General features: G+C 37.8%; 1 protein-coding gene across 2 annotated transcripts in view; it reads left to right on the top strand.

Moving 5' to 3' along the window:
- The first annotated feature begins 1,283 nt into the window (after positions 1–1,283).
- Positions 1,284–18,168, top strand: part of col9a1b (collagen, type IX, alpha 1b) — a 48,647-nt gene continuing 31,762 nt past the window's right edge. Inside the window, exons 1-22 of one of the 2 annotated variants that reach the window (XM_067421423.1) lie at positions 1,284–1,353; positions 3,502–3,898; positions 6,337–6,420; positions 6,909–6,929; positions 7,264–7,320; positions 7,428–7,463; positions 7,552–7,614; positions 8,577–8,630; positions 9,567–9,602; positions 9,910–9,933; positions 10,041–10,094; positions 11,319–11,372; positions 14,156–14,191; positions 14,382–14,438; positions 14,606–14,659; positions 15,464–15,517; positions 15,629–15,682; positions 16,067–16,120; positions 16,334–16,387; positions 16,553–16,606; positions 16,800–16,853; positions 16,942–16,995. In XM_067421423.1, coding sequence (XP_067277524.1) covers positions 3,515–3,898; positions 6,337–6,420; positions 6,909–6,929; positions 7,264–7,320; positions 7,428–7,463; positions 7,552–7,614; positions 8,577–8,630; positions 9,567–9,602; positions 9,910–9,933; positions 10,041–10,094; positions 11,319–11,372; positions 14,156–14,191; positions 14,382–14,438; positions 14,606–14,659; positions 15,464–15,517; positions 15,629–15,682; positions 16,067–16,120; positions 16,334–16,387; positions 16,553–16,606; positions 16,800–16,853; positions 16,942–16,995 — 1,392 coding nt within the window. In that variant the 5' untranslated portion in view covers positions 1,284–1,353; positions 3,502–3,514. Of the gene's footprint in view, positions 1,354–3,501; positions 3,899–6,336; positions 6,421–6,789; positions 6,877–6,908; positions 6,930–7,263; positions 7,321–7,427; positions 7,464–7,551; positions 7,615–8,576; positions 8,631–9,566; positions 9,603–9,909; positions 9,934–10,040; positions 10,095–11,318; positions 11,373–14,155; positions 14,192–14,381; positions 14,439–14,605; positions 14,660–15,463; positions 15,518–15,628; positions 15,683–16,066; positions 16,121–16,333; positions 16,388–16,552; positions 16,607–16,799; positions 16,854–16,941; positions 16,996–18,168 lie in introns of those variants that run through there. The other variant, XM_067421424.1, reaches the window with a different exon arrangement.

The raw sequence follows: 18,168 nt of genomic DNA, 5'->3' as shown, positions 1-18,168 counted from the left end.
AATTCAAAAATAATTTCATATTTGTACTACATTAATGACCCAATTTAAATACAGATTCATCTTTCCAGCATTGAAGTACTCCTTTAAAGGGCTTACACTTGCATACGCTCTCAGAGTAAACATAAAATATCTTAAACAGTGTTCTGAAGATGAACAGAGGTCTTACGGGTGTGGGACAAGATTTGGGTGAGTCATTAATGACATCAATTTTATTTTTGGATGAACTAACCCTTTAAATTATTTATTTTTATACATGCTAGTTTCCATGGCAGAGTTAAAGATACATCTTTTCAGCTTACTACTGGAGCTGCCAGTTTGCTACGTTTCAAATAATTATTAAACAGCAAGCACAAACTATATAAAAGTGGCAGCCCTTCTGGCATAATCTCATTTTCGTTCACTTCAAGTGGATAGCCTATTTGTGGAGTGGGGAATAGTGAATGAGGGTATAAGGGTGATTTCGAACACAGAGTAATGGTGTGAAGGCAGCATTACAAGTAGTAAGAGTAGTTCAGTGACTCATGCATAAAGATCGAACTGCCGCAACATACATGGCGTGACACTTTAATTTGCAGAAAGAGATAATTAAATGCTACTAAAGACTGACTGTCTTGAACACACGAAAACACAGATAGAAAGAGGAACAAACAAGCAAACAGGCTGTATATCAGCACTATTTGAACGCCTGCTTAGCTAATCAAATTTGAAGAAAGAGAACGGATGTGGTAAAAATTAAGTAGAAAATAGAAATGGAAAATTATATTGGTTTCTGGCACAACATGTTATAATAGTTTTTATGCTAACACTTTAGAATAAGGTTCATTATAGATAACTACATTAGTTAACATGAACTAATAATGAACTGCACTTATTTATTTATCTTTGTTAATGTTAATTTCAACATTTACTAATACATTATTAAAATCTTGTTAACATTAGTTAATGCACTGTGAACAAACATGAGCAAACCACTAATAGCTGGATTTTTAATAACTAATGTTAAAGCTGCACTATGCAACTTTTCCATCCACTAGAGGTCGCCTATTCAAAACAAAGGTGTAGTTCGATGACCAAGTTTGAGCTCAGAATCTTGGGACATGTGGTCTTTACCTCACAGCCGGTGGGAAAGAATCGGGATAGGACTAAGGCAGAAATCATGTTCATGGATGCGGTTATCACGTAACTGTAGTATGAAGCAGATCATGACCGAGTGTTGAGGAGCTGAACAAGGCCGCTGGAGCGATTGTTAATGAGATGAACAACACATGCCTCGCGAGCAGAGGGACTTATATTATGACGGGAGACAGTCGCCGGGCGCAGGTGTATTTCCGCTTTTCTGGTTACGAGTAGGAGGTAACGCTGCTCTGTTTATCATATTAGATACATTTGAGTGTGTTGAAAATGATGTTATGACGTTACTCTGTGCGTTCGGCATTACTTTGTTACTCAAGATGTGACAGATGCAAGGGGGTAATCTAGCGCTCGGAAAGCGTTCCACCCCTAGGGGCTGCCATTGCTAACCAAGCCATCACCTGCTGTTAGCATCCCATTGACTCCCATTCATTTTTGAGTCACTTTGACAGTGAATAACATTACATCTGAGGCGTTTAAAGACTCCATTTGTCCATTGTTTATTTCTAAAGAAACACGGCAATGTATAAAAGGCTCCATTACCTTGTATCTTACACTATCGCCCCGCAGAAGCTGTTTTTGTAAAAATAGGCTAACGATTGCGTCATAACCAAAGCGACCCTGTCGCACAGTTGAGAAATTACCGTATAGACCTGAGGAGACGCTCGCAGGCAATCTTTTACTGTCTATGAGACAGTCGGGGGGATGTGGAGACATGTCCTGGAGACTAGTCTGATAAAGTCAAGGGGGAAGAATGGGGAGAAGCCCATAGTGAGCCAAAAGCAATGGGAGAAAATATTTAAACAACGTGATTCAGATTTCGCTTTCCACATCTACTAGAAGACCTACAGCTGTCAGACAGGAGGCTCACGTCACATCTACGTCGTCAAGCTCAGTGTGAGCCTGCGCAGTTCGCTCAGCCATCAGGAAGTGAGTGCCCCTAGGTTGACTTCATTCTTTCGCCGTTGACGTCAATGGGAACGCTCCGTCCATTTCTTTTACTGTCTATGGACAGATGTGACAGATGTGACACAGGCGACTCCCTCAGACGCTATATGTTCAGACGTCCCAGCTCCTTGGTTAAAATAGTATTTTTCTCACAATTTACAAATAGTTGGAAACATTTGGGATATTGTAAGAAAGTTACTCAACTGAACAAAATAACACTGGCGTAGTGGTTTTTGGATATTATACTGCAAAAATACTACATAGTGCACCTTTAGCAAAGATTAACAAATACAGTAACACGTCAGTTAATACATTAACTAATGTTAACTAATGACCATTATTCCAAAGTGGTACCTATAAGTCTCATTAAACTAATGGTTTAACAGAGTGGTTCTCAACCTTTTGACTTCAAACCCCCCCATTTTCAAGGCCCTCAAAGATATTTTTGATATTTTATAATGACAAAACTGCTCCTTTTCAAAACTAGCAGTGCAATATAAATACAGTAACATAATAAAATAAAATAAATGTAAATAATTAAATTACATATATTGCAATAACTGATTGTTCTGCGTGATGATTTAAAAAAAATAATAATAATAATTTACATGAAATTTCAAATTTTGTACTCTGCATTTATACCAAATAAATTATTTTAGCACTTGTATGCATTATAAGAACAATTCAATGTCTTTAGAACAAGTCTAAAAATCCCACATTCATCCCTCATCCATCCTTGTTGTGCATAAAAATGGCAGTGTTGCGAGAACGGATAAATAAATGAATAAGACATTTGAGTCCAGTTTACATCTTTTTCTTTTTTTAGCCGTTTGCTTATTTTAAAACTAGTTATGTCTAATTTTTATTAATAATTTCAAGCGGTACTGCATTCCCCCACTCCAGCCCCCATGCTTTCTGATGATACAGTCTCAGTGTTTGCAATCTCCCCTATAATCAGAAAGTCTCAGTAACCAAAGAAATGCTTGAGAATGTCTTGGACTGTTGTCATGTGGCGACATCTACTGGTTACGGGTGGAACGTCCTCTGTCCATGGTGCTGAATTAAAAAAATGTAATTATTGACATAAACCTTTTTCTTTCTTTTTTGAATACATCGATAACAAAACAAAATATTGTAACACCATTTTTCTGAACATTTGAACAGCTCCTGTAAAATACCTGGAGTAAAATACACATGAATAAAACACTTATTCAGTACCATGGTATGATTCAAAATACCATGGTATTACCATTTGATACCATTACTGTACCTACTGTTTTGTAGGTAGTAACCATGCTAATAGTGTTCAGTATGGTGTGTTTTCATGTTATTTAAATATTTTAAAATATATAACTTACTTTATTGATTACATCAGGATATCAGATGTCTAACCGTGTCTTGATATTCCATTCTTTGAATCAGATCTGCATTTCCCATGGGGCTACCTGAGGAATTTGCATTTTCTGCAACCTATCGGATGAGTGGCAATACACAGAATAAGAGCTGGAATATGTGGCAAATGCAAGATCTGAATGGGAACGAACAGCTCGCAGTCAGGCTCAATGGGGAGGCCCTGTCAGTGGAGTTTTCATACAGAACCCATGAGAACAGAGCGATGACGGCTTTATTCCCTTATCAAACACTCCTCTTCAATTCTCAGTGGCACAACATTTTTCTGCTTGTCAAAAAAGCCTCTGTGAGTCTCATAACAGATTGTACGGCAACAGATTCACAGCAGCTGGCACCAAGAGGACAAGTAAACCTAGATGGATTCACACATATTGGAAAACTGAAGGACACTTCAGCAGTAGCTGTGCCGGTGAGAATCAAGTGAAACTTTTCTTTCTTATCTGTTTTTACACATTTATAAAGTCTTTGTGTGTGTGTGTGTGTGTGTGTGTGTGTGTGTGTGTGTGTGTGTGTGTGTGTGTGTGTGTGTGTGTGTGTGTGTGTGTGTGTGTGTGTGTGTTTACCTGCCTTTACTGTTTTGGTACCATGATAATATCATCTGGGGAAACCATGATATTTAAATGTTACTTCAAGACATTTTAAATAATGTAATGATACTTTTATATATCTTCATGTTATATGAACATACTATTTTTCACAGGTCACAGGTTTGTGTGCCATTGTGCGACGTGAGTTTGAAGGCTGTTTAATGGCTCAGCAGCAGACTGTCTCTTTAAATGGAATTTGGATTCGGCCAAATACATTTCGGCAGATACGTGGGAATTCTAGCAGTGAGGTTCTAGTCCAACAGCTGACCCGCATAAAATATCTGAATTTTTCCACACAACAATACTTGCCGCATCGAAATTTAAAACGTTAGACAAAACCCAACATCTGCCCTTCTCTTACTTTTGGTCTAATCAGAGTTTTCCAATAAAGACAATTTTTAAGTTTTTAGGGAGATTAATTGGTTGCTAGAAATTATTATTTAAAGGTTTGAGGGTGGTTGATGCAGTACAACATAACCACAAAAAGTGGTTACGTTTAATAATTAATTACATTAAAATTGTAGTAGTTTCTTATTTGTACTCAAGTAAAACTGAATTACTTTTGCTTGAATAAAAGTAAGAAAGTACTTATGTGTTAAATGTGTTAAAAGTGTTAAATGATATTCAATATGAAACGTAGAGCATTAAAAGGTACAACATCATGCTCTGGAATGTTGTGAAGTTTTCCACAAAAAAAAAAACACTCAACATGACAACTTAAGCAGAGGAAAAATACCACCTCTGATTTTATTACACCTTATATGTTTGTATCTGTGGATTTCAAATTACAGTACACATTGTTTGCTCCAAATTTGTCCCCCCCCCCCCCCCACACACACACACTTCAGTACAAAGAGAGAAAAAGGGTTTCAAAAAATGTACCTTTAGGGGTTCAACAGCTTGTCACTGTGGCAGTACCCTTAAAAGGACATCTTTGTATCTTTTTTACTTCTAAAAGGTGCATATTAGTACCCTAGAGTACTAATACATACATTAAGGTACTGCTATGAAGCTTTTTTGGTAAAAAAACAAGAAAAAAGGTACACATATATCCTAGTAAGGGTACTGCCCCAGTGACAAGCTGTTCCCCTTAAGGTACATTTTTGACACCCCTTTTCTCTTTGTGTAGCATTGCAAACACCAAAACATTTTTATATCATATTTTTTTCTAACGTACACTAAAACATTTATTTTTGTCATCATATCCTATTATATCATATCATATCAGATCATATATCTATATCATTTACTGAAGGGTTTGTTCATATGTCATTTGGCTGATTTTATATTTACAAAATGGTGAAAATGTTTTTTTTTTCCCCCTGGCTTTTGACAGTATGTTCTGGTTTATGGGGTAATAAAAATAGATATCAAAAATCCCTTCAGTACAAACCTTTAATATGTCTTCAAAGTTAAACACAAATTTTGAACTTAGTTGTATCTAATGTTCATATTTCTGTTCTGGAAATGTATGCAAATGAGTGCTTGCATATTTAAAAATAACATTTATAAAAAATAAAAAAAAATAAAAAAAACCTTTTGCAATTCCTAATGTTATCAATCAACTGGGGAAGTATGTCACCACATGCTTGCCCTTTTCACCTTCTGTGTGTTAAAATCATGTATTAGCATTCAAAAGTTTGGGGTTGGGACTTTTTATTGTTTTTGAAAGAAGTCACGCAAATGCTCAAAAATACTGTAAAAACAGCCATTCTATCTTTAGTGTCACATTATCCTTCAGAAATTATTCTAATATGCTAATTTAGTGCTCAAGAGACATGTATTATTACTATTATTATTAATGTTGAAAACAGCAGCTGAATATATTTTGTTTTAGGATTATTTGATGAACAGAGTTCAACAATTAAATACCTCCTTCCTGACTAAAAGTATTCATTTCTTTCAAAAACTTGCTGACCCCAAACTTTCAAGAAGGGAATGTGTGTCTTTATATTGACAGACATACGGTTTGTGTCTTCCTCAAAGCAACGATCTCTTTTGTGCAACTTTTAAATAAAGTGTCACCAAATGATATATTGCACATATTATGAGCTCAATCTACCACTAAACTCATTTAAATTCATTGTTCTGCCAAAGTTATTCAGAACAAAAAGTGCAGCATAAAGCGTATGCTCTTGTACCAAAAACGAGTCAATCTCTTTTTGAACATTACACACAAGTCAATGATAAACAATTCAATACACCCCACTGGCTCACATTATAATGATGCTTTTTGATCATTGTTTGTCTGTTCTTTCAGTTTGAGCTGCAGTCAATGCGGATTCACTGCGACTTAAACATCCCGCAGAGAGACTCATGCGGTGACCTTCCCGCAAGGAGACAGGTGAGACTTGTCCGTCATCTCAATTTTTATCTAAGAAACGACAGAAACTGGAATGTAATGTTACAGCTCGACTATTTTCCAGCATTCACCATCCGTCTCCCAAAGATAACGCAGTTTGTTAACAGAGGTCAAATGTCACTGTGTAGTCAGATTTCCCGCCGTCCATTCGAATGTGAGCCGGACTCCTCCTCTCACTGTGCCATTGTCCTCCAATCACAGACCCAGAACGAACCACCTCATGCATATGCGCGAGCACTCTGTGGTTATGGTCTCCCTTGAGTTCAGATAGTTGAAAGGGGATTTAGTTGGGTTTCTTGGTCGGGGGGTCCATCAACCCAACTGGTCTCAGAAAACAGGGGCTTCCGCGTCTTTGGGGAAATCATGGCTCGCGCTGCAGGTGTGCGCGGGCCCTTTTTACTGATTTTGTTGGAGATAACCATCCTCTGCACGGCACAGGTAAATGCAACCCTTTGTTCTTTTCCTTTCAGATAACCGAGGCAGAGTTTAAGGTGAGCACTTGTGGTTCAGCATAGAATGTAAAGAGGAAGAGAAAGTGTGCTTTCTTAAATAGAATAACAAATGCTGTAAAATATTATAGGCGGCATTACATTTTTGCATTTCTGTACAGTCCATATGTTTTAAGAAAAAACTGCACACCTGTCGCATGGCATGTGTTTGAACAGCTTGCCTAAACTTACACTGTTTTGTTTGCTTAGACTTAAACAAAAGATTTTACTATAATTTTACCTGCTGGATCATCTACATATCGCATAACCTTACAGCATCTCAAAACATGTGACCATAGGAATATGACAGAATTGTTTATTCACTATTTTTGAATAGAGGGCTGGTACCGGACCTCCTGGTCCTCCCGGTGTTCCTGGAATAGATGGCATTTCTGTGAGTTGATTTAAAAAAATGTGAACAGCATAATTTCACATATAAAGCACGTTATTCAACAAAACTTTATGCATAATGGAAGATTTAAAAGTGTGTTTTTCTTGCAGGGGGAGAGAGGTGACCCCGGTGCAGAGGGTTTGGCTGTAAATATCAGCATTTTGTGTCAAACATATTATAATCTGCCATATTTATGAACTATGTTGTATCTCACACTGTTGTATGTACCCGAAGGGTCCTGATGGAGATACTGGAAAACCTGGTTCTGCCGGACTTCCTGGATTACCTGGAGCCGATGTAAGGAATCACATTCAAATCTTGTGGATTCTCACCATAAGATGTTACGGCAAAAACAAAAATGATTCAGACACCAGATATATTTTTTATACTATTTTTATACTAGTGGGTGCAAGACACTATCATACCCAAATATTCTTCATACAGTAGACTGCCAGTAAAATTTATAAAAATGTAGGACCTAATTATTCAGAAACTTTGACCTGACCATGGTTTGCATAAGTGTTTTTTTTTTTGTTTCTTTAATTGCTAATGTGACCTTTTAGACCAAAGACTGAACAAAATTTAGCATTGCTTGGTAATTGGTTGACCTAAATTTGTATTATATAATTAATATAGCTGATTGGTTGATTGTAATCCATTACATACCTTTCTATCAAATTTATCTGACAATTTAACTTGAGTTCTTGTCCTATGTTATTACCATTTTTCGAAACTATAGCGAGTAAACTGTGATAATGTGAGAAATGTTGAAGGTGTCTGAATGCATTTTGCTTTGACTGTATATGAGGAAACGAACCTCAGTGTCAAAGAGTTCAGTCAATGGTGGGCGGCACTCTTAGATGGGTCAAAAATGCTGGGAATTTCTCATGCCGGACTGAAGCAAAAAGCACAGGAAAGAGGTCTGCCCAACAGACAACAGGGTTTTTGTTTTAGCATGGACACCCGAAGTCTGGACTTAATTAAAGTGGATTCCCTGTAAAAATGGAAGTAGGGGTCAAGAAAATATCTACTGTGGTCTGAGACGGAAGTTTTTGAATGACTGAACCTGACAGGTGTCTTTGTTTAGGCATCAAATGCTATGGCTAATTGTGTAATCACGGTTTGGTTAATGCTTTTGCATTTTAATGAAAAACGTTTATGCAACAAACCATCCCCAAAACATCCTTTTCAATTAAAGTCCGTCATCATTTACTCTTGTAAAGGGTAGTAATGTAACATTTCCCCTCTGTGTTCCTCAGGGATTGACTGGCCCTATAGGAGAACCAGGCCTCGATGGCCCTCTGGGACAAAAGGTGACTGACTAATGAGCTTCTCAGTTTTCTGCTTCAGTAGGGACCAGAGCTCAAAACAGTGTACTAACTGGCTTTACAAAGGGAATTATAAGTATTTTCACATGACCACTAGTTCTTAATCCTGTCTGTGTGCTCAGTGATCTGTGTGGGCTAGTCAGATTCATCAGTTCCTGTTAAACTCACTGATGTTCAAACACAGCACTTCACTCGGACTGGGAAGATTCTCTGGCTTTGTGATTTTCATCACAGTAATTGTGCAGTAAATACAAAACAGCATTACAACAGTATATACTTATATCTATGCATGTATGTAGGTGTGTGTGTGTGTGTGTGTGTGTGTGTGTGTTCTTGTTTTTGTTTTTGTGAAATATCAGGCAGGACTCACATGTGTATAATGATATGGGTATGACATAGGTATTACAAGGAGAGGGTGAAATATGAGGACATTACAAATGTCCCCACTTTTCAAAAGGTTTTTTGAGAAAGTAAAATCCAGAATGTTTCCTGTGATGGGTAGGTTTATGGGCCGGGTCCTTGTAGGGGGATAGAAAATACGGTTTGTACTGTATAAAAACCATTACGCATATGGAATGTCCCCACATTTCAGAAAAACTGTGTGTATGTGTAGGCTGGTAATCCCTAGATTATGAGACAAAATGTCCACACAAAGATGGCAAATCTTTGTTATTGTGGGACAATTTTTGGTCATCATAAGGAGAACAGCTTATAAATCATACTTAGTGATGTTTTTTGAAAATGTAAAAATGCAGGTCTCCTGGAATGGTAAGGTTAGTGTAAGGAGATAGAATATACAGTTTGTGCAGTATAATAAAAAGCATTATGTCTATGGAAATTCCCCATAAAACAGTTTGTGTGTGCGGGCGCACGCATTTTAAATTATATTCAGCCTAAAATTAGACTTTTGTTGTGGAACAGGGGGAACCTGGCAAACCTGGACCTAGAGGAGAGGCGGTAAGTCTGATTTTGTCTTTTTTTTTTTTTTTTTTTTGCATATCCAAAGCCCCCGCATTTATTATAAAAACTATTGAGCAGATACTTCAAGTTGCAAATAGGCTTAAAGAAGATCTGTTCACACTGCACCGCATATCTTGCCTCAATGCTGACAGCAGCAAGTTAGTCAAAAGAAAGATTATATCCACATAGCATATCATATTCAGTAAATGTAAATGATTTTATATAAAAGTGTCTCAGAATTGGGGAGTAAATATATATAAATACAGAATTCAATGCAAAATGTATACCTTCTCTGTCTTTTTAGGGTGTTGGACCTGATGGACCAATTGTAAGTGCCTTTTTGTTTTATATGCTAACCGAAAAGCAGTGGGTGGAGTGAGGGGTTCTCTTTGGGTGTGAGACACAAAGATTTAAATTTAATACTTGTTTGTACAGGGACTACCAGGACCAGGAGGACTTCCAGGCGCGCTGGGAAAAGGGGGACCCCCTGTGAGTAACACTCCAACTTCAAAAAAAAAAAAAAAAGAAGATAGATAGATAGATAGATAGATAGATAGATAGATAGATAGATAGATAGATAGATAGATAGATAGATAGATAGATAGATAGATAGATAGATAGATAGATAGATAGATAGATAGATAGATAGATAGATAGATAGATAGATAAGACATTAGACAGACAGACAGACAGACAGACAGACAGACAGACAGACAGACAGACAGACATACAGACAGATAGATAGATAGATAGATAGATAGATAGATAGATAGATAGATAGATAGATAGATAGATAGATAGATAGATAGATAGATAGATAGATAGATAGATAGATAGATAGATAGATAGATAGATAGATAGATAGATAGATAGATAGATAGATAGATAGATAGATAGATTTAAAATAGGTGGATTATGTTTTGTATACACTGATTGCTTTCTGGGTTAATATAAGCAAGCAGCCAAATTAGCCTTGTTTGTTTCAATAGGCTACTTCTCTTCTGATTTTGAAATTAAATATGAATAAAATGATAAGTTTCATGAGATTCACTCAGCTATAGCCATTGCATGGAATGCATAGATTTTTTTGGGAAACCATAAATAAATAAATAAACCAAGTTTAAACCTTCAAAACATTTTTTTACAATAAAATACCCATTTATGATGTATTATTGATGTGTTATTACAGTTCAAATCTCACTCTGTCCATGAAAAGTCAACCTCAGAGTTCATTTTAAGGGCACAGAGCTGCTGCTTCAGTAGTTCAGTCTAGTTCCTCTCATGTCAGGAAAGGCCGTGAGAAATGTTTGTTTCATAGAGAAAAAAAAAGTGTTTTATTTAGCCAGTTATTTCAAGGTGAACTATTGCTGTAGTCTTTCTTTTAGTTTCAGTATTTTGTAATTGTATTCAAAAAGTGAGTAAAAATCTAATCTAAAAAGTATTCAAAATCTAATAAATGCTAATTTTTAAACAGTGTTCATACAAATATGAGCAATTCGTCATTTCAACATATTTTATATTGCTTTAACTCATCGAAATATGTTAAGCCATTTTCAAGAGTCAACAATTTTTCGTTCCTGTTTAATGTAATTTAAGTTTAAATGATTTAAACATCCAAGGTGATTGTATTTAAAAATGTAAGGCAGCAACTTGTTTTTTAGTTGTTTTTTTTTACAGTGTAGTAAAAATCATGTGTTTCTCTCTGTATAACAGGGATCTATGGGTGTGAGAGGACCACAGGGACCCCGCGGACCAACCGGGCCCCGTGTGAGTATTGCTGTGATATATCAAGACTAAGGGTGTTTTCACACCTGAAAGTCAGCACCAAGGTCTGAACCAAAGTTCATGTTTTGATACGTTTGATACATTTGGTTCATTTTTGTTTGGTTTCACATTGCAATTATGTGAGCGCACTAAAGAACTTGACATGGCATACTTGCATCCTGTCGTCATCTATGTGTTTTGCACACTTACCATCCTTACCATCGATTGGTTTGTGAACGGACGTGCGTCTGACATCAATGTTTTTGACAAGAATGAATGAACAGGCACATGTCATTGCCAAAAGTGAACAAGTGCGCATTGGTTGACTATTTATATTAGTTTCTAATTGTTTCGTTTAAAAGCCAACATTTCATGCTCTCTATACACATTTCACATGTCTGTGAGACAAGTAGTCTGCTGAGTTTCAGTTTATTTATGAGACATGTTCAAGAGCAATGCAAGTGATTGCTCCGGCGCCTCCATGTCATGATTGTTGTCTGCTATAGCCTATGTATTTGCTTCTTATTGATTAAATCCAGTAGCCTAGAAATCTAGACGCACCCTAGCGGCGGCAAATCTAATCTGCCGCGAGTGTCGTCTAGCAACTCTCAATACACTTCTGAGCTGTAAAAACCAAACTCTGGTCAGGCCAATTACATTGTGTATAGAGTCAGTGGGCGGGGCTTAACATAATTACGGCAGAGTTGCGCTTGCATGCTTCTAGTAAACACAGAAGCTGGCGAACGGCGGTCTTTCGAATCAGATTTGACCGCGACTCTGGAAGAAATGGAGCTTTTCTCTGAGAAAAGAACAAAGAACGGCACTGAAGTCATTCTTAAGAAGGGAAGATGTGTTCGGAGTTTTGCCGACCGCATACGGCGAATGTTTAATCAGTCAACTAGCTCCACTTCACGTTGCTCTGGTTGGTTGTAGCGCTATCCAATCGCGTGCAGAGGGAGTTTGAAAGACAACCGTTTATCCCGCCCCTCAGATTGAGCCCTGTCAATGGTGAGTTCCCAGTCCCAACATCTTGATGTGGGTCTGGCTTGTCAGGCTATAAATCCAGGCAATTGGCTGATGAAACATTGATTAAAATTAAGATACAATTTATACAAAATGAAATTCACTTTAAAGAAAGGATTTTTTCAAAACAAAACTTAATGAAGTGGTCAAAATGATTTCTGACCTTCTGTCTTCTGACATATTACACATATTTTAACTTTTCATAATCAATATAGCCTAATATATAGGAACTTCCTGTAAATGGTCTGAAAAGTCCGAACCATCCAGAAAATGCTTTCACACTAGAAACAAACCAAACCTTTATTCAGTTTGATCTGGACTGAGACTACCTCTTTTCCCGGAACGTGGAGTCACGGTTTCACACCTGTAATTTTAGTTTGAATCCGGACCATACAAAGGTAGGTGTGAAGGGGCCCTAACACAACAGTTCCTGAACCAGAGTCCTGCACGGGTCCATTTTTGGAGACCCGCCCCCGCCCGTACCCTCAAGGTTTAGCACCAGATCTGACCCGTGACCCGTGAAAATATCAAAATTAAATCCGCACCCACCCAGACCCGTTAATATTTGGCCCGTTACCCGACCCATGCCCGCAATAAATCACACACGCTAAAACATTCAAATTAAAATGCTTTATTTTTTATCCTGCACCTCTCTCAACATCAACAGTATCATGAATGGGCTAATGAAACAGGCAAAAGTGCCTTTAAAGACTTCAATTTCATATAGCTACTCCACTCACCAACTTTACTTTTACTTCATCCATTTTTCTTTACTTCATCAACAAAAGTTTCAATGCAGTGGTGGTGACGTGATGGGTCAAATGGCATATCGTTGTTGCGTGTAGGCCTATGTGTAATGGTAATTTGGACATAGAAATTGTAATAGCCTATATTCGATGGGGGAAGAAGGAGGCGAGAACCGGCGAACATTTAAAAGACTTTAACCAAACAAAACAAAAGTAATGTGGGCAGCCCCTCACGGACAACTGCCAAACGCACACACATAATAAAACGGAAACACAACTCAACGTCAAATCCAGGTCTGGTGATCTCTCGTCCTTATGTGCCTCCGAGCTCCCTCAGAGGACTCGAGACCGGTGTGGCTCGCAGGTGACGCTCCTTCACAATCACGCCCCGGTCTCTCTCTCTCTCTCTCTCTCTCTCTCTCTCTCTCTCTCTCTCTCTCTCTCTCTCTCTCTCTCTCTCTCTCTCTCTCTCTCTCTCTCTCGTTCACTTTGCCACAGAAATATTGCACATATTTTTCATCTGCCGATCCGCGCTACTACCCGCCCGGGGCCCACACAGAGTTAATTATCCGCCCGCATCCCCGCCCGTGAATTTTATAAATGTCACAATCCACCCGTTTTAGCCACTTTTATGCAGGTACCCGACCCGTTGCAGGACTCTGGCCTGAACTTTAAACTGTGATTACATCAAAACAACAATCATCTCGGGGGTAAAAAAATATGAATCTTGACTTATAATGAATTATCATGATTCAACAAAAGTTGTTTTAAATGTACATTTAGCAGACGCCTTTATTCTAAATGACTTACTAGAAATAGTTCCTGAATATGAAAACATTTTCCTTTTTGGAGTGTAAGACATCTGTATTCACAGACTAATAAGGAACATCATGTAGAGCAGTAATTATAATTATGAAACAACAGGGTGACACAACTGCTTCCTTAATCATATAATCACCCCTTATTTCTTTCGTATTGGGTGAGAACTGTTTTAAAGATAATCTGCTGTGTTTACAGGGTGCTGCAGGGATGCTGGGCGGAACAATGGAACTGGTAAGAGGATATTTCACTATGTGCTCCATCAGACCTTTTGTTGCAAACCATATGAGCGTTTTCAAAAGTGAAATATGTTGTGATGAGCAATATGTTTTGTGTAAAGTGCTCTGACATGACTATTATATATGTTTTGACTGGGTCTGATGGACAAATAATCAGACTCTAAATGGTCTTTTCTGATGTTTAGTGCCCTAACGCTTGCTCAGCTGGTGCACCTGGTCATCCTGGTTTGCCTGGGATGAAGGTGAGTTTTCTTGTCGTAGTAATTTGTTTATAACATCAAGACATTTTTTGAAGTTTACAGTACAAATGTAAATATATAAATATATACAATAATTAAATATATATAGAAAAATATAAATGCCCATGCTTTTTACTATGAAATAAGTATGTCCTCCTGTGCATTGTTAGGGTCATAAAGGGGTGAAAGGAGAATCTGGAGAGCCTGGTAAACAAGGACATAAGGTAAGAACATGATATAATTATGCTGATAAAGGAGGAACCAGAACTATATGGGTTTTTTGTCTGTGTGTGTGCGCGTGTGTGCGTGCGTGCGTGTGTGTGATTGAGGTCAGCAATAGTCATGAAGTTCTCCAGAGTGAATCGGTCTGTTGTAATGAGAAAACATTGTGTCTGAGCCATTTATTTTCTCCCACTGTGACATTTGACGCTCGGGCTGAATTAACGTGGAGGATGTATTTAAATGCAGTCTATTAAAGATCTGTGTAAGAATTAAACTCAACTGGTGCATGAAGAATAATGAGGGATTTGAGTGTTGTAAGAATAAGTTAGTGTGGTGACATTAAGTTCCCTCGTGACTGCTTGCTATATTGTCCTGAAGATTCTTCGCTCAGAATCAATATATTTATCATTTACCTCAATCTAAACCTTGCATCCATCTATCTATCTATCTATCTATCTATCTATCTATCTATCTATCTATCTATCTATCTATCTATCTATCTATCTATCTATCTATCTATCTATCTATCTATCTATCTATCTATCTATCTATCTATCTGTCTGTCTGTCTGTCTGTCTGTCTGTCTGTCTGTCTGTCTGTCTGTCTGTCTGTCTGTCTGTCTGTCTGTCTGTCTGTCTGTCTGTCTGTCTGTCTGTCTGTCTGTCTGTCTGTCTGTCTGTCTGTCTGTCTGTCTAGTTCTGATAAATTACCTTTCGTTTCAGGTTAACATGTAGTACTGCATTCAATGTCTATTTTGAGGATTTTTAGGATCTGAGTTTGTACATTAGCTTTCTTTCTCTTTTTAGGGAGAAGAGGGAGATCAGGGGGCATCTGGAGAGGTCGGCTCTCAAGGCCCAACTGTACGTGGATTTCCTGTTTATTTCAGCAATCTACACTGAATTAACGAAGCAGTCCAGTGGCTGTATTTTGATCTAGTGTCTTAAAGCCTTGTTTCAATGATGTGCTCTCAGGGGCCGCAGGGAATTCGAGGTTCCACTGGTATGATTGGCTCCAAAGGAGAATTGGTAAGATTTCAAAAGAGCTTGCTTGACATAGGAAGTCAAGGCATAACATATGTTGTCTGTAATTTTTTTTTAAATATCCATTTGCCTTTAGTTTTTCACAGTGTGATACAATCATGAAATACCCCAGCATACAAGATGAGAAATCCATATTTTTGTTCATTTACAAGGACGAGAAAGATAAAGTAAAGCCACAAAACTCATATTTATATTTTATGGGATTGCTGTCTAGAGACTTAAAATTGTACTATTTATTACAATTAGAGTATCATTAGGTGGTCTACTGTAGCACTCCAACAGACATAAAAGCTAAAAATTAAGAAAAATATAATAAAAAATAAGCACAATAAATAAGCAAACAATTTAAATTGTATTATTTATTTACAGGGACCCCGAGGTGTTGATGGTGACCCAGGCCCTCAGGGGGTCGCAGGGGCAACGGTGAGTTCTGTAACTTCCTCTACCTTCTTCAAACGAAACCAATCCAATATAAAACTGTGTAAACAATCATGAAGCAGGAAAGTTTAACCTCATATTTACAGTTGAAGGCTTTGAAGCCAGTTTCAGCAGTGGGCATTGATGTCCTGAGCCTTGGGTGTAAATAAACAAATCATTTTTAGTAGACATCTGAGATGTATGTCTCTATTTATCAAGGGGGATCGAGGCCAAAGAGGAGGAATGGGAGAAGCTGGCCCTAAAGGCGAACAGGTAGGTGTACACCCATCATTAGAACAGCAAATCATGCACACAGTTTAAGTTTAAGAGGTTTTTTTTCATTCAATTAGCCTTTGAGAAGTTGTCCATGCCTTATTTAGCTATATTCTGTCATGTTAAGTGTAATACTGATTATAATGAAATAATTTCTTTCTGCAGGGACCTCAAGGATCAAGAGGCAACACTGGTCTTCCAGGGCCAAAGGGAGATGGTGTACGTGGTTTAACATACAAAAAAGTTTGCTTATTTTAATTAAAATGTTGCTACCATCGTACGTGATGGTATCAGATGTATAATACCATGAGAAAATGTGTTAGTAGGGTACTTTTTTGGTACTTAGTGTGTACAATATGATTTGCCTAAAAACAATTTAATATATCCAATCAGCATCTGTGTCTTTTTTCAGGGTTTGCCAGGTGTGGATGGACGTGAGGGAATCCCTGGCATGCCAGGTGCCAAGGTACAGTCTTGCCTGGCTTTCATTAGTCAACCATGACAATGTAGAAAGTGTGATAGTGGTAATAATGGAGATGTTGGTTCTTTTACAGGGCACCACTGGAAAAGCTGGAAGCCCTGGAGAAATTGGCCTTCAAGGACTCCCTGTAAGTCTTAGTGTAATTAAAAAAAAATGATTAAGAACTGCTATAATGACTGTGAAGAAAAACTTTAAAAAAAAATTGTGCCGGAGGTAAGAAAGTTCCCATACAATATGCTGCAAACGGTCAACAATTTGGGGACAGTACGATTTCTTTTTTTCCTTTTAAGAGATTAATAGTTTTATTCGGCAAGGATGCATTAAATTGGTCAAATATGACAGTTGTAACATGAGGTGGCTGGAGAGAATGCGCACCATAATGGAATAGGAAGAAAACAGAGAGAAAAGACAACTAAAACAGAACATACATGTTACAGCAGTACAGATTTTTACATTATAGGCATAAAGACAGTATATCAAGTTTATATCTTGTAATTCTGATACACCATATTGCCAAAAGTTTTGGGCTGCCTGCTTTTACATGCACATGAACTTGTATAATGCATAATGACATCCCATTCTTAATTTGTAGGGTTTAATATTGAGTTGGCCTCCCCTTTGCTGATATAACAGCTTCAACTCTTCTGGGAAGGCTTTCCACAAGGTTTTTATTAGTGTGTTTATGGGAATTTTTGACCATTCTTCTAGAAGTGCATTTTTGAGGTCAGGCACTGATGTTGGACGAGAAGGCCTGGCTCAGTCTCCGCTCTAATTAATCCCAAACGTGCTCTGTCGGGTTGAGGTCAGGACTCTGAGCAGGCCATTTAAGTTCCTCCACAGCCACAACAAACTCACTTGTCCATGTCTTTATGGACCTTGCTTTGTTTACTGAAGGGGCCACCCCCATACTGTTCCCACAAAGTTCGGAGCTTGAAATTGTCCAAAATGTATTGGTGTGCTAAAGCATTAAGAGTTTCTTTCACTGAAACAAAGAGGCCAAGCCCAACCCCTGAAAAACAACCCCACACCAAAAATCCTCCTACACCACACTTTACACTTGACATAATGCAGTCAGGAAATGCGCTGACCCCGCTCTGTGATTTTACATGGCTGAGTTGCTGTTGTTCTGAATTGCTTCCACTTTGTTATAATACCACTAACAGTTGACCGTGGAATGTTTAGTAGTGATGACATTTTACAAATGGACTTGTGTGGCAACCTATCACAGTACCATGCTTGAATTCACTCTTGGGAGCGACCCATTCTTTCACAAATGTTTCTAGAAGCAGTCTGCATGCCT

Source organism: Pseudorasbora parva, chromosome 17 (assembly GCF_024679245.1).
Source record: "Pseudorasbora parva isolate DD20220531a chromosome 17, ASM2467924v1, whole genome shotgun sequence".
In the NCBI taxonomy this organism is placed as follows: Eukaryota; Metazoa; Chordata; class Actinopteri; order Cypriniformes; family Gobionidae; genus Pseudorasbora; species Pseudorasbora parva.
This window is presented reverse-complemented; position numbering and strand designations above follow the sequence as displayed.